This window comes from Carya illinoinensis, chromosome 3 (assembly GCF_018687715.1).
Source record: "Carya illinoinensis cultivar Pawnee chromosome 3, C.illinoinensisPawnee_v1, whole genome shotgun sequence".
NCBI classification, from domain to species: domain Eukaryota; kingdom Viridiplantae; phylum Streptophyta; class Magnoliopsida; order Fagales; family Juglandaceae; genus Carya; species Carya illinoinensis.
In genome coordinates this window covers 13,555,131-13,580,642 of record NC_056754.1, presented here as the reverse complement: position 1 = coordinate 13,580,642, position 25,512 = coordinate 13,555,131, and the positions used below count along the sequence as shown (strand labels likewise).

The 25,512-nt window shown below is 34.0% G+C and overlaps 2 protein-coding genes and 1 long non-coding RNA gene across 5 annotated transcripts; 1 reads left to right on the top strand and 2 right to left on the bottom strand.

Moving 5' to 3' along the window:
• Positions 1–948: 948 nt before the first annotated feature.
• Positions 949–4,086, bottom strand: LOC122303452 (gibberellin 20 oxidase 2-like). 2 transcript variants are annotated; one of them, XM_043115233.1, is made up of 3 exons: positions 3,451–4,086; positions 2,627–2,948; positions 949–1,620 (listed from the first exon to the last, which is right to left on the bottom strand). In XM_043115233.1, exons 1-3 carry the CDS (start codon positions 3,924–3,926, stop codon positions 1,345–1,347), a joined length of 1,074 nt encoding a protein of 357 aa, XP_042971167.1. In that variant the 5' UTR covers positions 3,927–4,086; the 3' UTR covers positions 949–1,344. The 2 variants fall into 2 exon arrangements, with proteins under 2 accessions (XP_042971167.1, XP_042971166.1); XM_043115232.1 differs by having other exon boundaries at positions 3,373–4,085.
• A 6,406-nt stretch (positions 4,087–10,492) lies between these two features.
• LOC122303361 (E3 ubiquitin-protein ligase RGLG3-like) lies at positions 10,493–19,201 on the top strand. Its single transcript, XM_043115115.1, has 12 exons — positions 10,493–10,677; positions 11,668–11,906; positions 13,745–13,829; positions 13,917–14,057; positions 14,160–14,273; positions 15,045–15,142; positions 15,239–15,318; positions 15,393–15,498; positions 17,549–17,670; positions 17,752–17,896; positions 17,980–18,036; positions 18,799–19,201. The coding sequence occupies exons 2-12, from the start codon at positions 11,685–11,687 to the stop codon at positions 18,880–18,882; spliced, it is 1,254 nt and encodes a 417-aa protein (XP_042971049.1). The 5' UTR covers positions 10,493–10,677; positions 11,668–11,684; the 3' UTR covers positions 18,883–19,201.
• Positions 19,202–20,245: 1,044 nt separating this feature from the next.
• On the bottom strand, positions 20,246–25,267 carry LOC122303360. 2 transcript variants are annotated; one of them, XR_006240659.1, is made up of 5 exons: positions 25,027–25,265; positions 24,209–24,544; positions 23,202–23,270; positions 20,987–21,074; positions 20,246–20,444 (listed from the first exon to the last, which is right to left on the bottom strand). It is a non-coding gene; the product is annotated as an uncharacterized LOC122303360 (long non-coding RNA). The 2 variants fall into 2 exon arrangements; XR_006240658.1 differs by having other exon boundaries at positions 24,209–25,267.
• Between the last annotated feature and the right edge of the window lie 245 nt (positions 25,268–25,512).

Genomic DNA, 25,512 nt, shown 5'->3' with positions numbered 1-25,512 from the left:
CAAAGGCTTTGGCCTTCCCTCAGTTTACATTTTTCCTTTCCAAGATGGGAGTAATAAATATACATACTCCATCTTGAGGGGGAGTGTTGAGATATGTACATATGAGTTAGTTAGAGTTAGTTAGCAAGTTTTCATTTTAATTATAACACGTGCTGTAATTAGTTTTCTGTATAAATAGGACATAGGTCAGCTTTGTAATACACGGAATTCTTTTAATCAAAAGCAGAGGAAACTTTCCTTTTTTGCATTTTAGGTTTTATGTGCGTAGTGTGAAACCATCTTTTCTACACATTAATATTCTTTCTTTCATGCATGTACGTAGGCCGCCGCGGCCTTCGATCAATCGTTGCCATTACATTATTGACAAGCAATTGGGCACTAGAAAAAGTTTGAGATACCTGATGATCAGCCATGTTAATTTTATTGTACTTTTGGGTTTTCTAAAGAAGTTAAAATTGGAAGAAAATTTTAACAAAAGAGATCTCAACTCATGAGGAGATCAGAGTAAAGAGATATCAGGAAGAGCTAACACTTAGGTCGATCGATGATTATAGGGTTCTGCATGGCCAAATGCCTAGCGATATATTCATGATCAATTAATGATGGCATTTGATATTAATAATTGCATGCATCAATATCCCATGTTCATGACTTGCCATACAAATTAATGAGCCTTTTCAAATAAAATTACTCTCAACGAATGATGCGTACCGCGCGCGTACTGATTATATATTGTACTTAATTTGTTTAACCTAGTATATGTGGTTTAATTCAGAATTGAAGGAATGGTACGTAATAACAGTACTACATGCAATTAGTTGACATTCCATATATGTAACAAAGAGGACCGAAAAACTAGAAACCGATCGAATGGGACGAGAGAGCATAGCAGCTAGCTCTTGATTATATTGACAATTAATATATAGATAGAACTGACACGCGGGTACGTTCATGCATGACTTGGACTACTTGGATAACATAAAAAGTCTTCTCTTTAATAGCGTATGCATGCGTACTGTGCCTGAATATGCACGTGCACCATACAGTACTCAGAGAAAGATCAAATTACAGATATCATGAGTACGGTACTGATGAGAACTAGTACTGGTACTCATGAGAATTGTCATGTATATACGGTACTAGTACTAGTACTAGTAGAACTAGGGTACACCAAAACCAAATAATATTAGCTGGCTGGTGAGCTAGATATTTGCTTAAACGACATACATGCATATATATACAAAATAGGGAGGAAATTAAGGAGTTGGGGGATGGGAAATAGAATATCATGCATATTGATCAGATCGATATAATTCGTTGATCAGAATCTGCCAATTAAAGGTACTAGAAGTTGGATTTTTTGGTAGATAGATTAAGCCATTGGATGAAGCTTTGGAGGGTAGCGACATCAGCTCTGTAGTGCTTTTGGGTAAACTCCAAGAGGTCGGACCATGTGAAATCCGGGTACTTCCTTTGCCCTTCTCCGCAAACCAGATCTTGGGGGGGGCTCACTACTTTGTCCTCTCTAGGGCACACGAAGAAAACCAATGATCTCCTCTCCTTTTCCCTGTTCACCACTGCCCTGTGCAGGCAACTCTTATACCTCCCATTGGATAATGCCTATGTACGTACATTTATCAAAACAAACAAAAATCAAATCATCATAATATCTTTTATTGGCCTGCTATAGCAAGCTTCAGGCTGCAGCATATATACCACAGATCGATAAAGATTGACATATAGCTAGCTAACTACTCCAAATTTGATTTGTCCTTTGAGATGTTTCTGCCATGAAAACACAACACACACACACACACACACACATATATTTTCATATGCCCCTAGTTCTAAAGAAATTTACAAGGCATACCATTGTAGTTCATGTCCAAAATGCCTTCAAAAGAAGATAATTAATGGAATTATATTGGCCTTCTCGCAATTAAACAGATACATAACTAGGTACTTATCCTCATGGTTAGGTGCTATATTATACGTACCTTAACCGGTACGTACGTAAATCTTTGTCAAAATAAAAGCCAAAATGTTTCTGTCAAACAAAGAGTTACGCATGAGCTTAGACCATCATGACTTTCTTATGATCTCATGTGTTGACTAAACCCTAAGTTTTCATAAAATTATGAATTATAATGCTGATGGTCCCACAAAAATTACTCCAGATCGAGCCACCGGTGGTGGCTGCGTACTTGGATCTCAAAGTACTAGCTTCAAATTAAATTATTAGAAGAACTAGCAGATAGCTAGCTAGTATTCGGGAACGACTATATAGCAGCCAACACCTTTATCATGTGTACTGCGACTCTATAATTGATCATCCTTAGTCATTTCAAGGTCAAAATTCATGTCTTAATCTTAACAAAAAATAATTAATGCTGAGATCGACCTACTTGTCCCCATGCTGCATGCATGCATGTGTGTGTTTTACGCCTACTGTTACTCATGCTATAAAAACATAGACTAATCTCCGAGTCTTTTACATGACTTCACGATTTCAATTTAATTTTGCAATAAAATTAACACGAAATAATTAAACAAAATCAGATCGATCAATCGATTGAGGGCCGGGAATGATATCGGGAATTAATTTAAGGTCGACGTACGTACGTACCATAAAGGTATCCCCAATGTTTATAACTAGGGCATCTGGACGAGGTCGAATTGCTTGCCATCTGTTGTTTGCAAAAACCTCAAGGCCTCCTACTTGGTCCTGATGAAGTATGGTCAAGGAGGCTGGGTCGCAATGAGGACCGGTGCCGAGGGTGAGGCCAGATTTTTTGCAAGGAGGATAGTTGTTACACCTCATTATTGAGCTTCCATCTTCAAAAAACTTTCTGTAGTGTAAACGATCAACACCCAAGCTAAGTGCCAAGAGCTCCATAATCACTAGAGAAACTTCCTTCATGGCTTCACAGTATCTTTGGTAAACCCAACTGTAACAAATTAAGCATATATAGTTCATGCTCTCCGTTAATTAGATGATATATATGTGTGTGTGTGTGTAGAGAGAGAGAGAGTGAGCTATTTTCAAACTGGAACAAGCCTACTATATATCAAGTCAAAAGGTCAAGCTTTAGTAATTTATTTATATTCGAAAGCATCGAGGGAAAAAATGAATTTAGGTCCATGCAAATCCATCAACAGAAGTACTAGAACTACTGGTTTTTGTTCTTATTGAAAATAATAATAATAATAATAATAATAATAATAATAATAAGGGCACTAATTCTAGAAAACGGAATTGCTAGCTAGCTAGATTGAATTTGCTAAAAGCTAGGCATGGAACTTAATAAACAGTGCATCAGTGTCGATGTCTGGAGTATTAGTTAGCTACGCAATCGTCTATGATTATCTGACCCTGTCGGTTCAAAATCTTCTCCTAAGACAGACTTGAAATAGTTAACTACGGTGGGCTCGGACTCGTTCCCATGGTACCCAAAAGAAAATGTCTCCTTCCATGGCAAGTTAGACGAGTAGCGATCTGCATGGGCGCCGGAATACCCTGAGAAGCAGCCGGGCTTCCTGTAAAGGCTGAGCTTCCTGCCGGGAGGCATCTTGAAAATGGCATCCATCTCCTCATATGCGGCACGAATGAGACTGGCATCAACACCATGGTTGGTCACTTGGAAGAAACCATGGTTCAAGCAAGCAGCCCTCACGAGCTCCACTGCGCGAGCAGTTGCCGCATTGTCACCTCGAATGAACCGACCCAGGTCTATCAGGGGTTCTTTAAGCTCCTCTTCATGACTGTGTACCAAGTCTCGCAGTGGCCAGATAAACGCACTGGGCAAGTTCGATTGTTTCTGATGCAGGGCAGAGTCAAAAACCAAAGCTCCATTCTCATCTTTAAGCTCCATCAATGGACATGACACAGGAATGGGTGAAGTGCTAGAGTCCAATATGAGAGACATTTTAAAGGGCTCTGGAGCAAGATGAATTAGCTAGCTGTATATAACTTATAGAGCACAAGGACAGAGAGAACTATATATAGAACAAAACTGAGAGAATATAAATAAATGAATGAGCTACAGAGCTTAAATTAAAGAGAGCATTGTATTAGTAAGAGGAAATTAAAGATATATTATATATATATATATATATAGAGAGAGAGAGAGAGAGAGAGAGAGAGAGAGAGAGAGAGAGAGAGAGAGAGAGAGAGAGAGAGAGAGAGAGAGAGAGATGAGAGGGGTGAGAAGGGAAAGGCCAAAGCCGTTCATTGGAAGGTCGACGTAGCAAATTCAAGGTTTGGGAGGTTGTGAAGTGCCAACAACTGAGACGAGTGAACGTCCTTTAACCCTTTGGTCACTTTCTTCAATAAATTAAAATCACTAAAATCTCGCAGCTTCTATTGTCTATTAATTTAGGGTAATTAAGTTTAAATGGCAGGACAGATCTGAATTTAGTTCTTTAATTTCCAAATATCTTGTTTAAATATTCTATCTACTTGAAATCTATATAAATATTCCAACCCAGTTCCTTCTATCCAAACATGACTAGTTGTCTCAATTTATTTTGCAAGATGAAACCAATCAATCCCAAAACTCCACCAATAAGAGTAGAGAAATTCTTTAGCCAAAAAAAGAGCTTGCAGAAGTAAATCTACAAATCAATCGTAGTACTTAATCATGTGCTATGCTAGATTATAAATCTATTTTTATTATAAAATAAATTTAATGTACCGTGACAGAGCCACGTTGGCATCCCCCAAAGAAACTGTAAAAATATATATATGTTAATTTTTTTTATTTGATAAAATAATGTTAATTTATCATGTATTGGCCCCTCCTCTAAAAATTATTTTAGCTCCTCCATAAAATTTAATTTGATATAAAAATGAAATAAATAAAACACATATCATATAAAATAAATTCTAACTATAACTGGTAGTATTTTTAACCTCTTTCAAATTTTCAAAGCATTTCAATCTCCAAGTTATGGCTTACAACAATCTACCATTTACAGGCTGGCATTTCTTTCGCACATGACACAACACATCATACTTCACATCTTGTCTTTCACATTTTATTTTCTCCATTTTTCAACATCAAAACGAAGAAAAGAAACAGACGTTTTACCTGCTTGATTGTGAGGTCCAACGGACCCATTTCTAGTTTCTTGATCTCCAGAAACTGGAAATGATTTTGTTTATTTAAAAAAACGTAAGTTACAATTTTAGACACTATGTATTTCTTTTGTTTAATATATTTATATGAATATCTTTATAATATTATTTCAATAATATATTATTCTTGACATATCAAATACTTTTTTAATACATAAGTTGTATTAAACGTATTTTTTTTTTTTTATTGTAAATCTTCTTATTACATTATTATATATCATAAAAAATTGTATAAAAGTATAACAAAAAATATTTGATGTATATTGTTCTAATTTTTTGTTTGGCCCCCCTAGATTAAATTTATGGCTCCACCACTGCTAACGTATGATCATATATATATATATATATATATATATATATATATCATGAAGTACTCATATCAATTAATTGTGTGTTTATTTTTGTTTTTTAAGATAAATGCATGCATGCTGCTTCTTATCAAAATACTTGTATTAAACTTGAATGCCATAAGCTTGCACAAATCATTGTCCTTAATGAAATATTATATTCCATATATATATGGTATAGTCGTGGATCATTTATCATCTCTCTTACCACTTATAGCACCATTGCCTATTTGTACTACGTACATACACTCTCTCGAATGTCAGTAAGACAAGGTTATCGAATTAATTTTTTTGGAATCAATTTCCAAATTTCAATGTTTTGTTTCCCCCCCCCCCCCCCCCCCTCGCCATACAATTAACCCAAGACAAAAGTCACAAATCTGTATCTATTTCCCCCTTACATTAAACGTATGAAATGACAATGGTCCACCGAGCACCGAGATAACAACGACAATGAGCTAGATCGTAGATGCCGCTTGATAAATACAGAGAAAAGCAACATTAACATTGTTTCCTATTATTATTATGGATAAGATCATTGTTAGTACGTAATATCTTATAGTTGTAATTAAGCTGATCAAAATATTCATGGGATGTATCGATTATTGTGACTTTAGTAAATAGTTGTTTTCTGCATAATATATAGATCAGTACTAGTACTACTCGGCACTCGCCATATATAATATCTTAATTTATGTGAACATTATCATGAATCGAAAATACGAAGAGGAAAACGATCGATCGAGGCCAGTTAATTTGCATATGTGCAAGCTGCCAATCAAGGAATAACACTGCATGCATTACTAGATGATGCACGAGGAAGAATATTTTGGTAAAGCTAGCATACCGTTGATCAATATCATGATCATGCATGTTAAATATATCATGGGTAAATTAAGAATATAGTCTATATTGAGCGCAGCAGCTATCAGTACTATTAATCTTATATATGCATATAGGGTATTATATATATAAAGTAATGCAGTTGTACATGAAGCTGCCTTGTACAAGTTTTTTTGTAAAAATGTGGGCCCCATCAATAAAAAGTGAGTTTTTCCCACTTTTCCAGGGTGGAGTTTTCTTTTTTTTTTTCTTTTTTTTAATAAAAGGCTTGCGTTTATGGATTTGAAATTTATATATATCATTTCTCCTATATACGTATATATATATAAGCAAAATATAAATATATATATATATATATATATATTTATGGATTTGTTAGCTATCACCATGTAACTATATATATAGCTAGCATCTTATATGCAAATTTTGATGAGTTTGTCCAAGTCGTGTGGTTGTAATATTTGAATCTTTATTTTTGTTATCACTTAGTTTGCAATAATCCAAGCTTTCTAAGTTTGAATAAAAGAGAAGAAAAGAAAATAAGAGAGTTCAATGCTGTTGTGGCCTGCCAATGTTCCCAAAATCTCTTGAAAAGTTGGGTATATATAAGTAAAGATCGGTCCATTAATACTTGGAATTTTTTTTAATTAAGATATATAAAGTATAGAATTAGAGTTTAAACTCAGATCTAGAAAGTTTAAACTTATACTCGCAACATCCACCATTAATTTGTGGTTTCCAAGGTGAGGCTACTACGTCCAATCGAACAAGCTGCGGAGAGAGAGATCGAGAGAGAGAGAGAGAGACCATGTGGGATTGATAAGATTATTTTTCCAAACAAGATCACACATTAATCCCGTGATCAAGCATTTGGTGTAAATTTCACCTTCGACCTAGGTATAGTCCAACTGTTCCCACTGATTGAGCATGAAAATGGTGAAAGGACATGTGCCATGCATGTCAATACGATTGAGAGGTGGGCCTCAGCCAATCGATTGAGGGCATCTGTCTCTTTCTCTCTCTCTCTCTATATATATATTGATGACAGAAATGTCGCGGTCGTGGACACGTGATGATCACAATGTTTTGGAAGTATTTCATGCAGATCGATGAAGCCTTCTTCTCAACACTCTCAAATTCGTTAATTAGTTTGTCACCAAAAAGTAAAAACATATCAATCTCAAAGTTTTCAAATTAAACAACGTTGTCATAATAGATCAACATTAAATGCATGCTAATTCATCATTCTTCGCGATACTCCATGCATGCATGCATGCGTATATATACTATTTTAACTACCAATAATTAATAAAGATCGCAATGATTTTCGATGAAAGCTCATGATCATCACTGTTTTGCATAATACTTAACATATGAAATTAATTATTCTTATTAAAGTTTAAAATTATGAGATTTAAAATTAAAAATTTTAATTCTAAAAAGAATTAAAAAAATAGCCTTGTACATAAAATTATAAGTACATATATATTACAAGAATTAAAACTGTTCAATTGTGGACAATTATTTCCTATGAAAATTACTATATATTTTTTGTTAAAATGAGTGTTTTTAACCCAAATAGTCATTTTTGTCTCATATAATCCATTACAAATTATCATTTTTTTTTGTAGTATATATATATAGCATTACTCCATTACTATTTTGCATGATAATTAACATATTAATTCATGAGCACTAAAATATTAACGATGTTAACATGCTTCTCTCTCTCTCTCTCTCTCTCTCTCTCTCTCTCTCTCTCTCTCTCTCTCTCTCTCTCTCTCTCTCTCTCTCTCTCTCTCTCTCTCTCTCTCTCTCTCTATATATATATTCTCTCTCTCTCTATATATATATATAGACTGTCATGACATCATTTTTCGCACAATTCGACATGGTATGAAAGCTTCATTAATGCCAATATCTAAAATTCAAATCAATAATTTGTGAACGGAAATTCGATCCAGTTTAGAATCTAAAAATAGAAACTCTGAACTTCTATGTTAATTATAATTTGCTATATATATATATATGGTATCACTTTCACGAACAAACTCGATCATCTGTGCAACATCGAATCTCTAGCGGTAGCATCACCATTAATGAGCTCTTTAATAATATCTCAATCCATAGATTATGATCGATCAATGAATTATAAGGATGATCATGGTAATTTGTACGTATGTGTGAGATTGAAACCATCGATAAATCAAGCTTTAACGCATTCTAAGCTCTCTCTCTCTCTCTCTATAATAACAACGAGTCATACAGTTATATTAACAATTCTAGCTCTGATATCATTTATTGAGATTAAATCATTTTAGGTATGAAAAATTCTAAATATAAGCCCACACTTCAAACACCATTTTTTTTTTCTTTACCAATTAATGTTTAGTATATGAATAAGGAGTAAAAGGATTAAATTAATTTCAAAAATAATAAACCAAAAGAAAATTTAAAAAGAAAAAATTGATGTGTAGTGTATAGTTTTATGTGTAGCAAAACTCTTGCGGTATATATTGTCAACATACTTTATGTCATTAATTTATGCATGGCCTGAGCTCTTTTTTAATGGGCCTGGATTAGGCCCGTGACTTGTACCGGGAAAACTTAAGGCTTTTCTCGAAAGAGTTTTGCTACATACAAATACAGTTACGCACTAATCTGTATACCAATACTAATTTATTCATACTTAAAATTTAAATTAACACTGTTTTTAATAAAATCTATTTTTTGACTAATCACATCATATTGATGTACAGATTAGTGCACAACTATACTTGCAACTATATTTTTTCTTCTTGAAAATGGCACCGGCCTATCAAATATGAAATCATTTAACGAGGGCGGCCCTTTTTTGTCCATTGTCTGGCCTAGTTCTTTCATTGGAAAGAGTAGGACTATACGAGTTCCTTATCATTCGAGTTATAATAATTCTTTACACAAATTAAAAATTTTTATATATAATTACTTTTATATAATTTTTTATATATCTTATTAATATAATTAGTTAAATTATTTTTTAATATAAAATAAATACTGAATTTAATCACATTAATAAAATATATAAAAATAACTGTACATAACATAATTATTTACAAATATTATATATATATTCTTAGTTACGCTATGATAAATGTTAAATTTGAAAAAAATATATATATACTATCACAGCAATTAAGTACTGATGAATTGTCATTAATCCTCTTGCTATGAGCCTATGTGCATCCCAAAATTCAAAAACATTTTACAATGCATCCTCTACAAAAGTCTTAACAATTGGCAAAATAAATCGCGCGACACAATCTTAACGGTCGACTCTTATTTTTTTAAAAAAGTAAACAGTCGAATCTTAAAAGTGAATATGTAATAACTTTTTTTTATAACTTAAGGTGGATGTTATAACTTATTTATCATTTGGGATTCATATAACAAAAATTAAATAGATAATAATTTAGAATGAAAAATGTAATGCCCCATTATTTTTTTTCTCATTAAGAGTTTGAGATATTAAAAAAATAATTAATATACTTAATTTAGATTGATTTTAGCTACACTTTTTGTTATGGAAATATGCCATCCGGAAGAATTTGAGCGATCCAACGATTATGTCACCGTGAATTTTCTTCTAATGTCTGGTTCTAGTCTAATCTAGTCGAAATTAAACCAATTAAAATTATTAAAAATATAATATGAATATAAAGGAATAGAAATAAGGTATTACAAGTTGAGTGTGCCAACCTATTATTTTTTATGGAGAAGTGATACTTACAATTGTAAATATATAAGTACAGTTCACATAAGTATTTAAAAATAAATAAATAAATATAAGATTTATATAAAAATAAAATTAATATTTTAATAATAAATCTTATTTTTTTTTTAAATAATTATACCATACTTACTTATTTTTTTGCGAGACTCAATATAATTTAATCAATGCAAGTGTAATCAATATTGCACTTTTCAATAATAAATCTCGATCAACGGTAAATGACACGGCGACGGCGACGGCAACGGCAAAGTTATCAGCATGAGCCCACGTAAAAGTCGTAAGTAGTTTTTCACGTAGAAGCGAGAGTTTGGACCGAGCTGTACAAAGTTGAGAAAGTCAACATGTGCACGCAAAAGACGACTAAACCAGAAGCAAAGGAATGAATAGATTAAAAACTACAATAAAAAAAGACTAGACCGAGAGGTGGATGGAAAAGCCAGCGACTTATCGTCCAATCCCAAAACGTCCACCCTTAAAAGTCACCCTTTTGGAAGAGGAATAAGCAAAGCTGTGTTTACGAAACTCTAGAATCAATTTTGAATCTTCTTTCGTCTTGCGCTCTCTCCATATTGTTACAGGTATGATTCTCGCTCTCTCTGTTTCTCTTTAAACTTTGTACCTTTTGGAATTCAAGTTCTTGTTTTGAAGTATTGTTAGTTTGATTGCAATTTTTTGCAATTGAAGCTGGGCTTGTCAAATCTTTTGTGACGTGCGTTCTAATTTGTAAATTGTGGGTACCTTGAGTTCGATGTTATGTATAAGTTTATCTGCTTTCTGGGAAAACTGACAACATTTTGATAAGATATTACAATTATGAGTTACGGGTTTGGAGAAAACTGGTCATCGATCACCATGTGAAACCAAGGATTTGTTAGAATAGTTGTTTGCTGGAAACTGGATCATTCTATCAGCATAATGCTCCCTCTGTTCATGAAGAATTCGATTGAATGGTATAAAAATCTTGAGTGTTGACTTTATTTTTTTACGTGGCTGCGCTTAACTGATGGGAGAAATCGGATGATATAAATAATGCTAACTTTCAATAGTTAATGGTTGGGAATCAACTTACATTTCTGTTTAAGAATTTAGAGGTTATCTCCTGGAAGTAGAAACTATTCATATCTGATCAGCCCTTTGAGCTACGCTAAGTTTATCACCTCAGTGGTGCAGGGTCTAGTCTTACCGGCTTGGTTAAGGTATCTTAATTTGGGCCACAACTTCGAATTTTGCGTAGGGTCTAGTAAGTCTTATCCTTACTTATTGCCCTGAGAATTTTAATAACTCTCAATACTATCAAGGTTGCTGATATGCATTACTTTCTAGTATCGGTTACCAGGAATACAATAAAGCATGCAAGGCTGTGATCTTTGAGAAAATACATATGCTTATATATATCGTTCCCGACAAAAAAAATTCACAGCAGATGCTCCATAATTTGTTGGAAAATGCTGTTCGTTGCACTTCTAATGCTAGTTTCTTTACTTTAATGTACTTTATGTATTTTATAACCTTATTCAGAAGAAACCCATCTGCCTTGTTGTATTAAGGTAATACTGTTCTTGATATAGGTCGGTGATATCCAGATATGGGAAATGGGGAATCAACATATGATGATTCTCATGATGAATATCAGCAGCATCCACCTTCTTTTGTAGGAAGTTCAATGAATACTTACAATCAACCACATTATGATCCTCGCAATGACTTTCAGCATCATCCACCTCACGTGGGAAGTTCAGTGGATACTGTCGATCGACATAAGCAGCACCCTACACACATAGCTGATAATTTCAACTCTTTAGAGCAGGTCTACACTGTTACTTGACTTGTTGATGGATTTGTGATGTTATTGACTACCAATTTTTTTGCGGGTGTTAGTTCATTAGTATCAGAGTGCTTTTCTTTTTTATGACAAACATATAAGGTGCCACTTTACTTATTGAACAGCATAGAGCATCATACAATTCAAATAAGATAACTAGTATCATTGTAGAAGCAGGGCAACCATCTGAAACAACAACAGTCAACTCCGCAGGATCATTGATATTGACTATCCAGTTAGATGAAAAAAATATTTTGAAATTGTTTGGTTCTTATTTTCTTCTATATGTACTACTAATAAAGTTCTTATTTTCTTCATTTCTCTATTACTAATAAAGCAAATCCTGCAAGAGTTTTACATCGTATGTCTGCAGGGAATGTCTTGAAAAGTACACCTTCTTTTGTTAACAAGGCCCAACACTAAGACTAATGTAACTTGGTTGTCAAACAAAATGATCATAACCACTTTCTTAACTGACTCGAATCCCATGTTACTCCCTCTTTCCCTCTCTCCTTTCTGCTATCAATTTCTTCACTTTTTGGTCCCAATCTACCTACATTTCTCTTTCCTTTTTCTCAACAAAATCTTGAAGATGCATGTAGTCATTCGCAAAGAGGCTATTACAAATCTAAGCTGACAACCAAACAAGCATTACCACCAAAGCATTACCCTATGGAATGTAACTTTCTTTTTTTCATTGTTTTTTGTTTTTTTTACAGAATCAGCTTGTTTCAGGTTAAATTAATCAAACCCAGATTGCTCCTTGTTTTTCAAGTGTCTGGAACCTGTCCCGACTTAAGCAATAAACCTAGACCAAGTGACCCAATCCCAGTTTTAACTAAAAACAAGTGTACAATGGGCAATCTCTTGAATTGTGCAAAACAACTCGTCTGGTCTGAGGAGATGTAATCCATGTGTCTAAATAACTGGAATTTAAAAATAATATTGATGACGCAGTTGCTCTTTTCAGCTGTAAGTCTTTATCAGCATGACATATCCTTGATTTCTTGTATATCCTCCTTCACCAAATGATGAATATGCCAGTCAATTTATAAGATTGCAACAAATAACTAATAATGTGATTGAGCCTTAAAAAATAATGTATGCTCTTAATGCTAGAGGATACAAGTCTAAATAAGTTTAACACTTGGTTTAAGTATGTTAGTCCTCCTACACACTTTCTTGAGTTCTTCAGTCCTCTATATCAGTGGCTAAATAGGTGGAATTGGTGTATTTTGGGTAAATGGTTGTACGGGAAACATGGGGCTGGGGTTGGGGAGGTGTGTTCCATTCCAATTCGGGCTTGGTATATTTTGGTTAGTGTTTCACGGGCTTTTTGGGGGCATTAGGAGCTCTCTAGTATGGGCTAGGTGTTTTCTTGTATACGTCCAGTGTATTTGGTTTCTCCTATTGATATATATAATATTTTTACTCATAAAAAAAAAAAATGTTTGGGTTGCTGTTTTTCTTATTATTATTTTCTAGTCTCATAGGGCTTATCAAAAAAAATTTCTAGTTTCATAGGCTTTGGTGGCAGAAGAAAATTCAAAAGTTATTCTACCTTTATATTTGCAATTCCACTGTCTTATAAGAAAAATAGCTCCATATATTTTAAGCAGAAATCATTCTACCTGAGAAAAAGATATAATATAGTAATTTGAAAATTAAGAGTAGAGCAATTTTCTTTATAAAAAAAGCACTTGCTCATTTTTTTTTTCCCAAATAGCTAGCCTGGAGATGGGTTTTGTACATGTCAATAATCATACTATTATTATGCCCTAGTGGAATGGCACAATAATGTGGTGTGGCACCCAAATTTTCAGGTTATCTCTTCATTAAGAGAAGCTGGCCTTGAATCATCAAATTTGATACTTGGTATTGACTTCACAAAGAGCAATGAGTGGACAGGTGATTCTTTTTTTTTTTTTTTTTTTAAATGTTAAATGTACTGTTAATTTTTTAAGTCAATGTAAAAGTCACATTCAATGATCGCAGGCAAGTATTCATTCAGCAGGAAAAGCCTTCATGCAATCGGCAGCACACCTAATCCCTACGAGCAAGCAATCTCTATAATTGGCCGCACTTTGTCTCCTTTCGATGAAGATAATTTGATACCTTGTTTTGGGTTTGGCGATGGTTAGTATCTATTTATCTCTGCTCTTAGTAGAAGATGTAAAGATATTTCTCCATGGACAAGTTGTTCTGATTTTGTCTCTATCTCTCTCTTTTTTTTTTAAGCAACAACACATGATAGACATGTGTTCAGCTTTTATCCTGATCATCGACAGTGCAATGGTTTTGAGGAAGCTCTTGCACGTTATAGACAGATTGTTCCACACTTAAAGCTGGCAGGTTTTTTTTAAGGAGCTTTCCCTTCTGACTTCTTATTCATATTTTCTTTTGCCTATCAGCCAATGAAGTTTTGTTCATGCATATCTTCCTCTCATCTAGTCTGCTGAATGGATGTTTTCTTTCACATCTTAATTTTCGGTCTTTCTGGGTGCTAATACAAAACACCTCATGCAGAAGTAGTTTTGATGGTGAGAGATGGATGATTCCTTATTGAGAATTCAGGAACTTTGTAATACTAAAGGAATGATGCCGAAAAACTTGATCGATAATGAATGCATTCATCAAAAAAAAGTATTTTCCAGGATCAAGTTTTTTTTTTTCCTTTTCGTAATCAAGAAAAGTACTTTCTTGGTAAATTTTCTGCCTTCCTCTACAAACAAATCTCCCTTTTACTCCCTCATATTACTTATAGGCAACATTGATATTAAGCAAATTCCAACACATTTTAGCTTTACATTTTCATTGCTTTAATCAGTACGTAACACACACCCAGTGATCCTTGAATCAGTGACCTCGTCTTCCATGACGTACTTATAAGGGGAAGAGGTGTAGCCCTTTAGCAACACAAGTTTAATTTGAATGTTCTCGATTGAGACGTACATGTGTGAATCAAAAGTAGGGCTTGAATAAAATTAAAATGTTTCAAGATAATGCAGACCTCTGAAACATGCAGACCTCATTTGAAGAGGAGAGAAGGGGGGGGGGGGGGGGGGGGGGGGGGTGGAGTTTCCTATCTCTGATTATGATAGTTTCCCTTGCTCTTGTTTGTAGGTCCAACCTCATTTGCCCCAATAATTGATGCAGCAATTGACATTGTGGAGAGAACCAATGGGCAATATCATGTTCTAGTCATTGTTGCAGATGGACAGGTCTGTGAAACATGTTTTTATCCCGTGTGTTATTTATTCTTATCTGAGGTTCTTTTTTCTTCTTTTAATTTGCTTACGGTCTGGGATTTTACATAGGTGACCAGAAGTCCTGATACACCACCTGGAAGGTTCAGTCCACAAGAAAAAGCTACTGTAGAATCCATAGTTGCTGCTAGGTAAGGCAATTCCATTTGTATTTTGATTTGTTATGTTGTGTTGTTCTTGTTTAAAGTGGAATTCTCATAAACAGCCAATATCCTCTCTCAATTATTTTGGTTGGAGTTGGGGACGGACCCTGGGATGCAATGAAGCAATTCGATGATAACATTCCTCAGCGCTCATTTGACAATTTCCAGGTATTTGGTAAATGTACGATTACATGTTGATTTTTGCTTTCCTTATTTGTATCTTTACTCCGACAGTGTTTCTATGTTTCCACAACTTTGCAACTAGGTCAGCTCTGACCAAAGGATTGAATTGTGATGGGTGGTTAGATACTTGGATATATAGTGAATTTGTTTAACCAATGAAGCATGGTTCCTTACCTGTCCTTCTTTTCCTGCCTTCATCTTGTGTAAGCTTTGACTATGAAAAGGTTGAAAAGTAAACTCATCAAAGACAACATGCATGCTCAAAGTTAACTATAAAATTGGTCGCTGGTCTTGAAATTGTTGCTAAGTCCTTGTTCAGACTTGTCGGATCGTTCTGCTGCATGTTGGAGCCCTCCTTTTTAGTTAAGTTGGTGGGTACACTCAGTGGATGTTGTCTTTTGAACTCTTTACATTGTTGTCGGTTTTGATCCTCACAAGGATATTATTTGTTGGGACTCTCTAAAAGTAAGGAGATTCAGTTTAGATCTTTTTGTAAGGCATTTTGAGCAACTACAGATGGTATATTCGCTTGGGAGAGTATTTGCCTGTGCTGCTCCTTGCAAGGTGGTTTGGACTGCGGTTTTAAGTTGTGTTATATGAGAATTTTATGATGTGAAGAAGACACTTACATTGGCTTGTGTCACATGTTTACGAGGATGGTGAGACTTAGATTTGGTCTACTCTTATGCTTTAAGGCTCCAAGAGAGGCCTGCCCTTTATTTACTTATTTGAGATGTTTTTGGCTATGCCTAATTCACTGGTTTGTTTTGTTGTCTGTTTGGCAAGGAGCTTATCAATTTGCTACTTCAGATTTACAAAGTTTTTACTCTAGTCTCTCTAATAAAGAGAGGTTATGTAGGCAGTCAAGTGGGATTGAACCTGGTATTTGGGATTGTTAGAAATCAGTGGAAGTTTTGAGGTTCACGGTAAAGAAATTCAGTGATATGTCCACAATATGCAAAATATTGAGCCCATAGATGCTCTTATATAAGGATTGAGATATTTTGGCCAATACCTGGGCCAAAAGATTCTTTTTTTAAAGTTTTTTTACCTTTTTTTGGTGAAATTCTTCTCCATGTCTTCATTAATTCCTTCAAGTACTTGCTAATATGTTGAAAAGAGAGAGCAAAATCTGAGTGGCTTCACTGAATTTATTTTTTTTTTTCTTTTATCTTTTGGTTATATATGGTAGTTCATGACCCATACATAGAAAGAAGCAGTGTCCAAACACTCATTTGAACAATTAAATCTTCTATCCCTTACTATCCTTTATTTCTATATTAGGAAAACTAAATTTTAATAATAATTAGTAATCCAATTAAATAAACTAACTTTTGTTTAATAATTTATTTTTAGGCATTTTATCGGATATATTAATATATATTTTACAAGTTTAACTTAATGATATATTATTTAATTTTTATTTGATGATAACACAAATGAGTGCATAATGTGGTTTTATAACAGTAGTTGTCATTTAATAATAATATAGTGGGATGGTTGATGATATGATTCCATAGGAACAAAGATTCATTCTTTGAAATTATATGGAATAGAGATTTTTTAATAGGAGCAAAGCTCTATTCTTTTGAAAATTATATTGTATATAGTTTTTTCAAACTTGATTTAATATTATTATTACTCAAGTCAAACATTATGAGTTTTACTTTGCATTTTATCTATGGTCTATTTGGAACCTTGCACTTGGGTTAAAGAGATCTAGGAGATACAACTAAAAAACAGTCATGCTGTATGAAGACTTTGGGGTTGAGATGGTCTCTTTTGGGGTTGAGATAGTCTCTTTTGGGGTTTAGAGCATGACTGACTTACTGACTTGGGTATCCTTTTAGAAGAAAAATCATTTCATTGGCATGTCAGTTGGTTGAAACTAACACCGCAAAAGGTTTTCACATGCATAGTACTCCCTCTGGAGAATGGATATCGGATTCCATTTTGCCTATTGAATTATTCCTTTTCATTGTGGACAAAAATATGACACCTTTATTTCAATTTTATTTTTTACTCCCCCATGCAGTTTGTCGACTTCACAAAAGTCATGTCTGAAAACACAGAAGCATCAAAAAAGGAAGCGGAATTTGCACTTGCTGCCCTCATGGAAATTCCATTTCAGTTCAGGGCAACCCAAAGACTAGTCAAGTAAGGCCAAGACTCGTAGTCTTTAGTAAGTATTAACCAATTTAGGCAATTTTTAAAATATCAAGAAATTCAACTTTGCAGTCGAGAACCAGGAGCTGCTCCACGTACAAGACCTCTTCCGCCCCCACGTGGTGTGATTTATCATGATAATGCAGTCAAATCAGTCCCAGTCCCGCCTGTGACAGACTTTAAAACAGTTGAGGCAACAGCAGCTCAAGTGGAAATGGTAATTCCTATCCCCCCCTGATTCTACTTATTCACATTCATGTTTAAATCACAATGGTTTGAGAATATGTTTTCTTGTTCAAGGTCTGCCCTATTTGCCTGACAAACCCTAAGGACATGGCTTTTGGATGCGGTCATTTGGTAAGTTCAAGCAAATTGTGTTTTCTTTTGTAGTATGAATATTGCAGTATGGTCTAGCAGGTGAATTTGCTTTCCTGTCAAAAAAGGAACTTAAAAAAAAAAAAAAATTGCTATTGGAATTTTCGGTGTCACCAAACCGGTCATATTTTGGATTTTGATGATTTTCCTTAAATTTTCTGAAACTATTGAGATTTTTTTTAGGGTTTTATGGAAGTAGTGGGGCTCTTAAAAAATACAGTTAGGTTAAGAAAATTTTTTAGAAACTTTTTTATTGGGATTTATTATTGATCCTGTGGTAAATTTTTGAAATTCTTTTTAGCCAGGCATGGAAATTAATTTTAGCTTTTGTTTGGGTTTCTTAGCATTGGAAAGTCACAAAATGTTGCTTTTATACTATTTTCTCTTAATCACAGAAAAAGAAAGTATAGGGAGGGATTATGGAGAAGAAGATAATCGTCCATAATACCCCCTCCCCTCTTTGTTAAACTGAAGAGAAGTCATACTGTACCCTTTCATATAAAATTATTATATGCATGAAAATCTTGTAAAAATCAAACTCTGTAGTGTGTTTAGTCCTACAATTAGCATAATGGAATGATCCTCGCTGGTGACTTTACATTTCTTTACCCAAGGCCATTGTCAAATCTCTCTTTTGTCTTTGTTAAAGTGAATTTAACAATGCACAGTTTTAGCCATGTGAGTATGACTTGCCTTCCAACATTTGGCTCTCATATTTATCCTATTTTTTTTTTCTTGCTCAAGATGTGCCAGGATTGCAGTGTGAACCTAACATCGTGCCCTATCTGCCGGAATCCGATAACAACACGCCTGAGAGTCTATAGCTGATCATCACATCCTCAATATTAAGAACTTTATGAGGACTTAATAATCAGAGTTCAAAAGCAGCATTACCACTGTTCTATGATTCATATTGTGCCATTATAAATTTTTTCTATGTTCAAATACACAAAGAACAATCCGTACAAAAGGTTATATTTTAGTGGGCTTTAATTTTGTACATATCTTAATCAGACCAAGAATTATTGCAAACGCGGACAAGCATTACCACTGGTCTGATTATTTCTTAGGGTGTGTGGAATTTTCGAAATTTAAAGATTGCTTGTTGTTCTTATTTTTAGTATTGTTTTTACTTGTTTTGGGATGACTGTTGAATTGCTAAGGACTCCCATCTCACTGAATCTTGTATCATTGTAATTATTTAGTTTATCTATGAAATGTTTTACTTGCCGAGAAAAAAAAAGAAAAAAAAAAAGAATCTCAATATGAGTGCTATTGTTGATAATTGTTTTGCTTATATTGAGAATTATCAGCTGGTCCACGTAAAGCAAAAAGTCTATATAAACATTTATCTTGCATTGAACGTGTTCCCATGTGGAACGTGGAAGCTTAATTTTGATGCGATTATTTTTTGTTCGGTATGGGGTGGGTGCAATCTTGAGAGAAGCAAGAGGTGATTTGATTATGGCCATGTCTAGGAAAAAAGACGATATTTATGCGGTGGATGATACAAGAGAGGGAGTTCGGTCTCGTCCAGTCCGGCTTCGGGAGGTTTTGTGGACCGGACTGAACCTATTTGGTTCAAGATTTTCCCACCTTGAATTAGACCAAACAGCTTAAGGATTGGGCTGGTCCGGTCTCGTTCCATTCAATACGGTCATGTCCGGTCCGTTTGGTCCGCACCTAGTCCAAATGGGCCAAGGGCCTAATATTTATATTCCATATTTTTTGGCCCAACAGTGAAAGCCCACTAACAGTCTATCTAATTTTAAGTCAAAAATATCAAAAAAGAACTTGAAAGAAAAATAAAAATAATCATACAAAAAAAATCATTTATATATAATAAATTTGAATAAAAGATTTTATTACAAAAAAATAAAAAATCCATCCAAATAATTTAAATAAGGCTACCAATCATAATATTTAATATATCATGTAGCAAACTAGTAACTTAATTGCAACTTGCATTATCCAAAAAAAAGAAAAAAAGGTCTTAAAAAATAAATAAATAAAAAAACTGAAATTTGTCTTCATGTAAGTGACATATATCAAATTATTCAAATGTGCCTTCTAAAAGAAGAAGAAGAATAAGAAAAAAAAAAAAAAAACCATTCCCATGCATAGATAATGTAAACTAAAAACTATACAAGTTTCAAAAATTGAAAATTAAAAGGTCTTGAAAAAAAAGTAAGAGTAGAAGTCATATTTAGTAATTTAGATAAAAAAACACTATAACGATACATAAATTACTTATCAAAAAAAAAAAAACTATTAACAGTAGCATAAAGTATTTATAAAATTACATCAATATAAATTATACAATTATCGTCTTAGGCCCCGGCAGCTCCTACATCTTTTGGCTTGGCATACTTTTTATTTTTCACAATACTCTGTAAAGTGTAAACAAAAGAATTATTAGCAAAAGTTCTCATCACCAATCGCATGAAAATAGTTTAAACTTTAAACCATCTCATTCAAATCTTAACACAATCAAGATAAATCTTAACACAATCAAGATATTTAGATTCCAATGAAATGAATTGGACAAAATTCCTTGCAGTGAATTGTTTAATGATATTTAGCGCTACTAAAACTAGTTGAAAGAGTGGGCAAGAGGCTTTAAATCAAGGATTCAAGAGAGATGCTATGAAATGACGAGCAAATATAAAATTAAAACACGTAAAATACATGCCTATACATCATCTGCAGACCCTTAAAAAACAATCTAAAAGGAACTGTACAATGTCAACCCTCACTCAACTAAGCCTTATTTCAACTAATTAGGATTGATTACATGAATCCTTTTATGATACTGGCCCTATCTACAGCATGCCTTCATTTACCTCCCTTGAAGATCTTTGATAAGCAAAGTCTTCACGAGAAGTTCAATTAAATCCATTCTTAATCTAATAAAACAGTACAATCTTCTCACATTTTTAGTCTTTAATCAGCATTGGGTATAGGGCCGATAGGCATTGAATTTGATCCCTCCACAAAATCAGTAATTTCTCCAACAAGTTCTATCCATAAAAATTTAAAATAAAACAAGTTAAATAAAATTAAATAACATAGAAGATAAAACAAAATATAACATAAAAGATATCAAAAGTAAATTTATTATATACCCATATCCAACTGCTTCTCAAATTTCTCCACTTTATCCATTAAAGTCCTAAGTTTTATTAGAGTAGAAGAAGAACGAATCCAATTTTGTGTACATATGAGACCACCAACCGTCATAGGATTTAAACTACTTCGGAAAGGGTCAAGTATACGACCTGCAGTGTTAAATGTAGATTCAGAGGTCATAGTAGATACCGGTATTGCAAGTATATGTCGTGCAACATTTGAAAGTACGTGATATCTAACTGAATTCACCTTCCACCAATTTAGAAGGTCAAAACTATCACATTGATCCTCACATTTTTTAGCTAGATATATATATATATCAACCTCTAACTTGCTTTTCAAAGAGTCTTTTGACTGTAACTTTTGCTTAAATTGGGCTATCAAATGTGCATTTCTATTCATAGACTGATCTGTTGAAGGACTTACATTTTCATGTGGGGAACTTGTGCGCTAAGAATAACTCCCTTTTTCATTTTCCATGTATGCCTCATACATGTGGATAAATATATTTTTTACCCTCTAACTCAAATCAATGGTTCTTGAAAGATCATTTGCATACATTTTTCTTAACCCAAAGTCAAGATATCACATTTTGTAGCGAGGATCAAGAAAAATCCCAACATACAGCAACATATTCTGATTATCCAAGTTCTCCCAATACTTTTCAAACGTTCTCTTCATATTTGTGTTCATTAACCCCACCACAGGGCTTCCCTTTTCACACTCCATGTTAATGGCATATTTAATAGTAATCAACTCCATAAAAATAATATTGCAAATTACATATTCACCCACCGAGAAGCGTAAAGTAGCATCATGAAATAATCCAAGAAATTTCACAGACGATTGTACCTTTTCCCAATTAGATGCATTGGGAGGCCCTAACTTCTTTGACTTTCTCTTATTCACCATATTATCTTCATCATCGCCATCTCCAATACTACCTAAAAAACTCATATCTTGTTCCTCCAATCGATCAAAATTCTTTCTACATTTTGAAGCCTTCTCTAACATGAGATAGATGGAGTACCACCTAGTTGGTACATCTAGGCAAACATGGCTTTTGGATTGAATCTCTTCCAACTCCACACATTTTTTAAATGTACTCCACTTTTAAGTGGATGATTTAACATACTTCACAACACCTCTCACCTTCGCAATAGACTCCTCACATTCTTTCAACCCCTCACGATGATCAAGTTCAAAATGTAGGTACAACATCGAATATGTAAGAATTCATGTTCTAAGACCGTGCCTTCCTATACTTGATTTTTTTTTCTAAATAAGAAACAACCTCATTATTAGAATTTACATTATTAAGAGTGACTCCATATAATTTCGATCACTCTCAATCATGCAAACACAACTTTACGCCCTTACCAAGTATATCACCCTTGTGATTTTCAATCAAAGAAAAGGAAAGAATCATTTTGTGTAGCTTACAGTCATCATCAATAAAGTGTGCTGTGAGGTTTTGCACAGGTATTCATGTATCCGTGGTGAGGGAAGTTCGTTGCCCTCGAATAGCACTTGTCAAGTTATTTTTTTCCCTCATAAACAAATTAAAAATAGTCATTGGCAATCGTCAAACGGGATAGAATCGATACCCACTTAGGGCAAACCACAAGTATAAACTTTCTGAAACCATCCCCTTCAACAAATCAAAATGGCAACTGATCAATAATAATCATCTATGTTAAGACTTTTTGGCAAGTCTCAATACTAAATACAATAGGTACAAGTTCTCCACTACTACTACCTCCCTCCACCTTCCAACCTAAAGTCGTCTGAGACTTATCCGTCTTCTTAAACAGACATTTCTTACATTATTTCTCAATGTGATACTTCATGGATTTCGTACCGTTGATCTTTGTATCACATGCATACGAAGCACCACAATAATTACATGCATCCCTAAGTTTAGTATGATCATCTTATGGTATTCTTGTAAAGTGATCCCAAACTATTGACCTAACTCTCTCACTTTGTGACCCACTAATATTAGATTTATTACTTACATTGGATGGGGGTGGAGGCATATGTTGACTTTGTGTTGACTCTTGCATATCATATGTAGAATACTCCATCTACAAAAATAAACAACCAACAATTAGATTAAATATAAAGTTAACTATATCTTAAATAATAGTAGAAGACTCCAAGCTCTCTCTGCTAAGAAGGCACAAAACAAATCTCAAATTGTTGTCATTACACAAAGTTTAAACAAGTCTCAAATTGTTGTCATTACATAAAACAAGGAACAAACAAGTTTTGATTAAAATTTTTACCACAGAAAATGGTGGAAAGAGACATGCTTGAACTATGTAAATCAAGTATCACTTTTCCTAGTCTTGTTGAAGTAATAATGTGCTAAACAAAAATTAGAAAAGGCCCCATCACGACAAACCTCATTTTCAGCACGAAAAAGCAGCATAGGTAAATAGAAAATTGAGTACTCTCTTTATGATTATGTTCCATCTTACAGTCCTGCCCCTTGCAGCTTTTTGGTGTAATAGTTTTTTTGAAAGATAAGTTACAGTTGTGACTAATAAATATAGGAAAAATCAGAGTACAAGTCAAACTACTCATCTGTTTGGGGCACCCCCGCACACAAATTTTTTGGGACGGACATTGTCTTAACTTCTATATCCTCTCAAATGACAAAACTTATTGAAATTTCAATCCTGATTTGTCTGAGATTATACAACTCTGTAGAAACAGAGATAACCCACCCCCACCCATCACAGGAGGAGATGGATGAACCACCCCCATCATCCAAAAGAAGAGAGGGACAAAACACCCAATCCTCCAAAAAGATGAGTGAGACAAAAAAATGAAATAGTCTATTCCTTTTTATTATTAACCAACACAAACAACAAAACCAAACTACACTAAACCAGAAACATAGAAACGTAACATAGATCGACTGAAACGTAAAAGACAACAGAAATCAAAACACATCAAAAAACAGAAATGTAAAACACTGAGCAGGAAGCTGTAAAAGCACATGTAGAACACACACTACCTTGGGACTATGTCGATAAGCAAATTTGAAATGGTCGGTGACCCTGGCCCCAAAACAGCCACGCGTGGCAGCAGAAAATCTCCCTAGACGGAGGTGCGTGGGATCCACGCACCAACTTCAACTTACTCGTGTGACTCACGCGTCGCCCCTTTTAATGAACTACTTCGCCTGTCTTATAGATCGGCACCTTGGGAATCTAGTGGTGTGGCCCATGTTGGCTGTTGGGCACCGAAGAGCTACAAATCTACTTTTCATCCCCCTCCCTTGAGCGGTTTGCACTTTGGGTGTTTTAGAGAGAAGTTGGAACTTCTCTCTCTAAGTTTTAGGTTGTAAGTCCTATAGGATTGTAAAGCTTTCAACGTTTTTGTGTAATATAAACATCTTTCTCTTTTCTTTGTTTGCTGATAACTTTTGATATCGGCATTGTTTGGGATTGATTAAATCTCAAAACTTGGACTAAATAACAAAAAAATAGCTATTTTAACCAAATATAACCGAATGGTAAGCAATTTGAAGATTTTACAAATCAATATTTCTAAGCATTTTAGAATCAACAAAGTCAATAAATTAACTCAAGATTTTGCTGATGAACCAAGACCTCTTGAAGAAATATTTAAAATAAAAGCCACTATAAACTCCATACACAAATCAATTCTTCACAAAGGTTCCATAATAAAAAAACACCCCCTGAATTAGAATTATTTATATTGTACAAACTCCATTCCATCTTAATTAATCCTCACTTTCTTTTCTATTTTTCCTATATAAACTTCTAAACATTAATAGAAATGGAGAGTGAATGACTGAAGTAGACTCACAAATGCGACGGGATGGAGAGGAGGGTTGCGAGTGACTGCAAGTATGCAATGGAGCTTGGACAGGATGGAGGAGCTGAGAATTGTAGATGAGAGGGGCTAGGGTTTCAATATGGCACCAAGAATCGAGGATTTGAGATGAGAAGAGAGTAGAGAGAGAGCAAGAGGAATTTGAGGAAAGTTGAAACGAAAGTGAATCGGGAGAAGGAAATGGGGGGGTTTCATGAAATGGAAAACTTGTCTTAAAACGACGTTGTTCGGATTCACATTAATCTCAAACGGCACCCTTTCAAATGATATGGTTTAAGTTAAAAAAATATTCCAACAAACGATACCGTTCTCCCCCATTTTGGTCCCCATATGTTAAAAAAAAAAATACTATCTATTGTTAGTATTTGTATTTATGATGTTTAATAAATGTTTGATTTAAAAAAATAGATGTTATTTGTTAACTCTTATAATATGTTAATATATTAATATATACTAGTA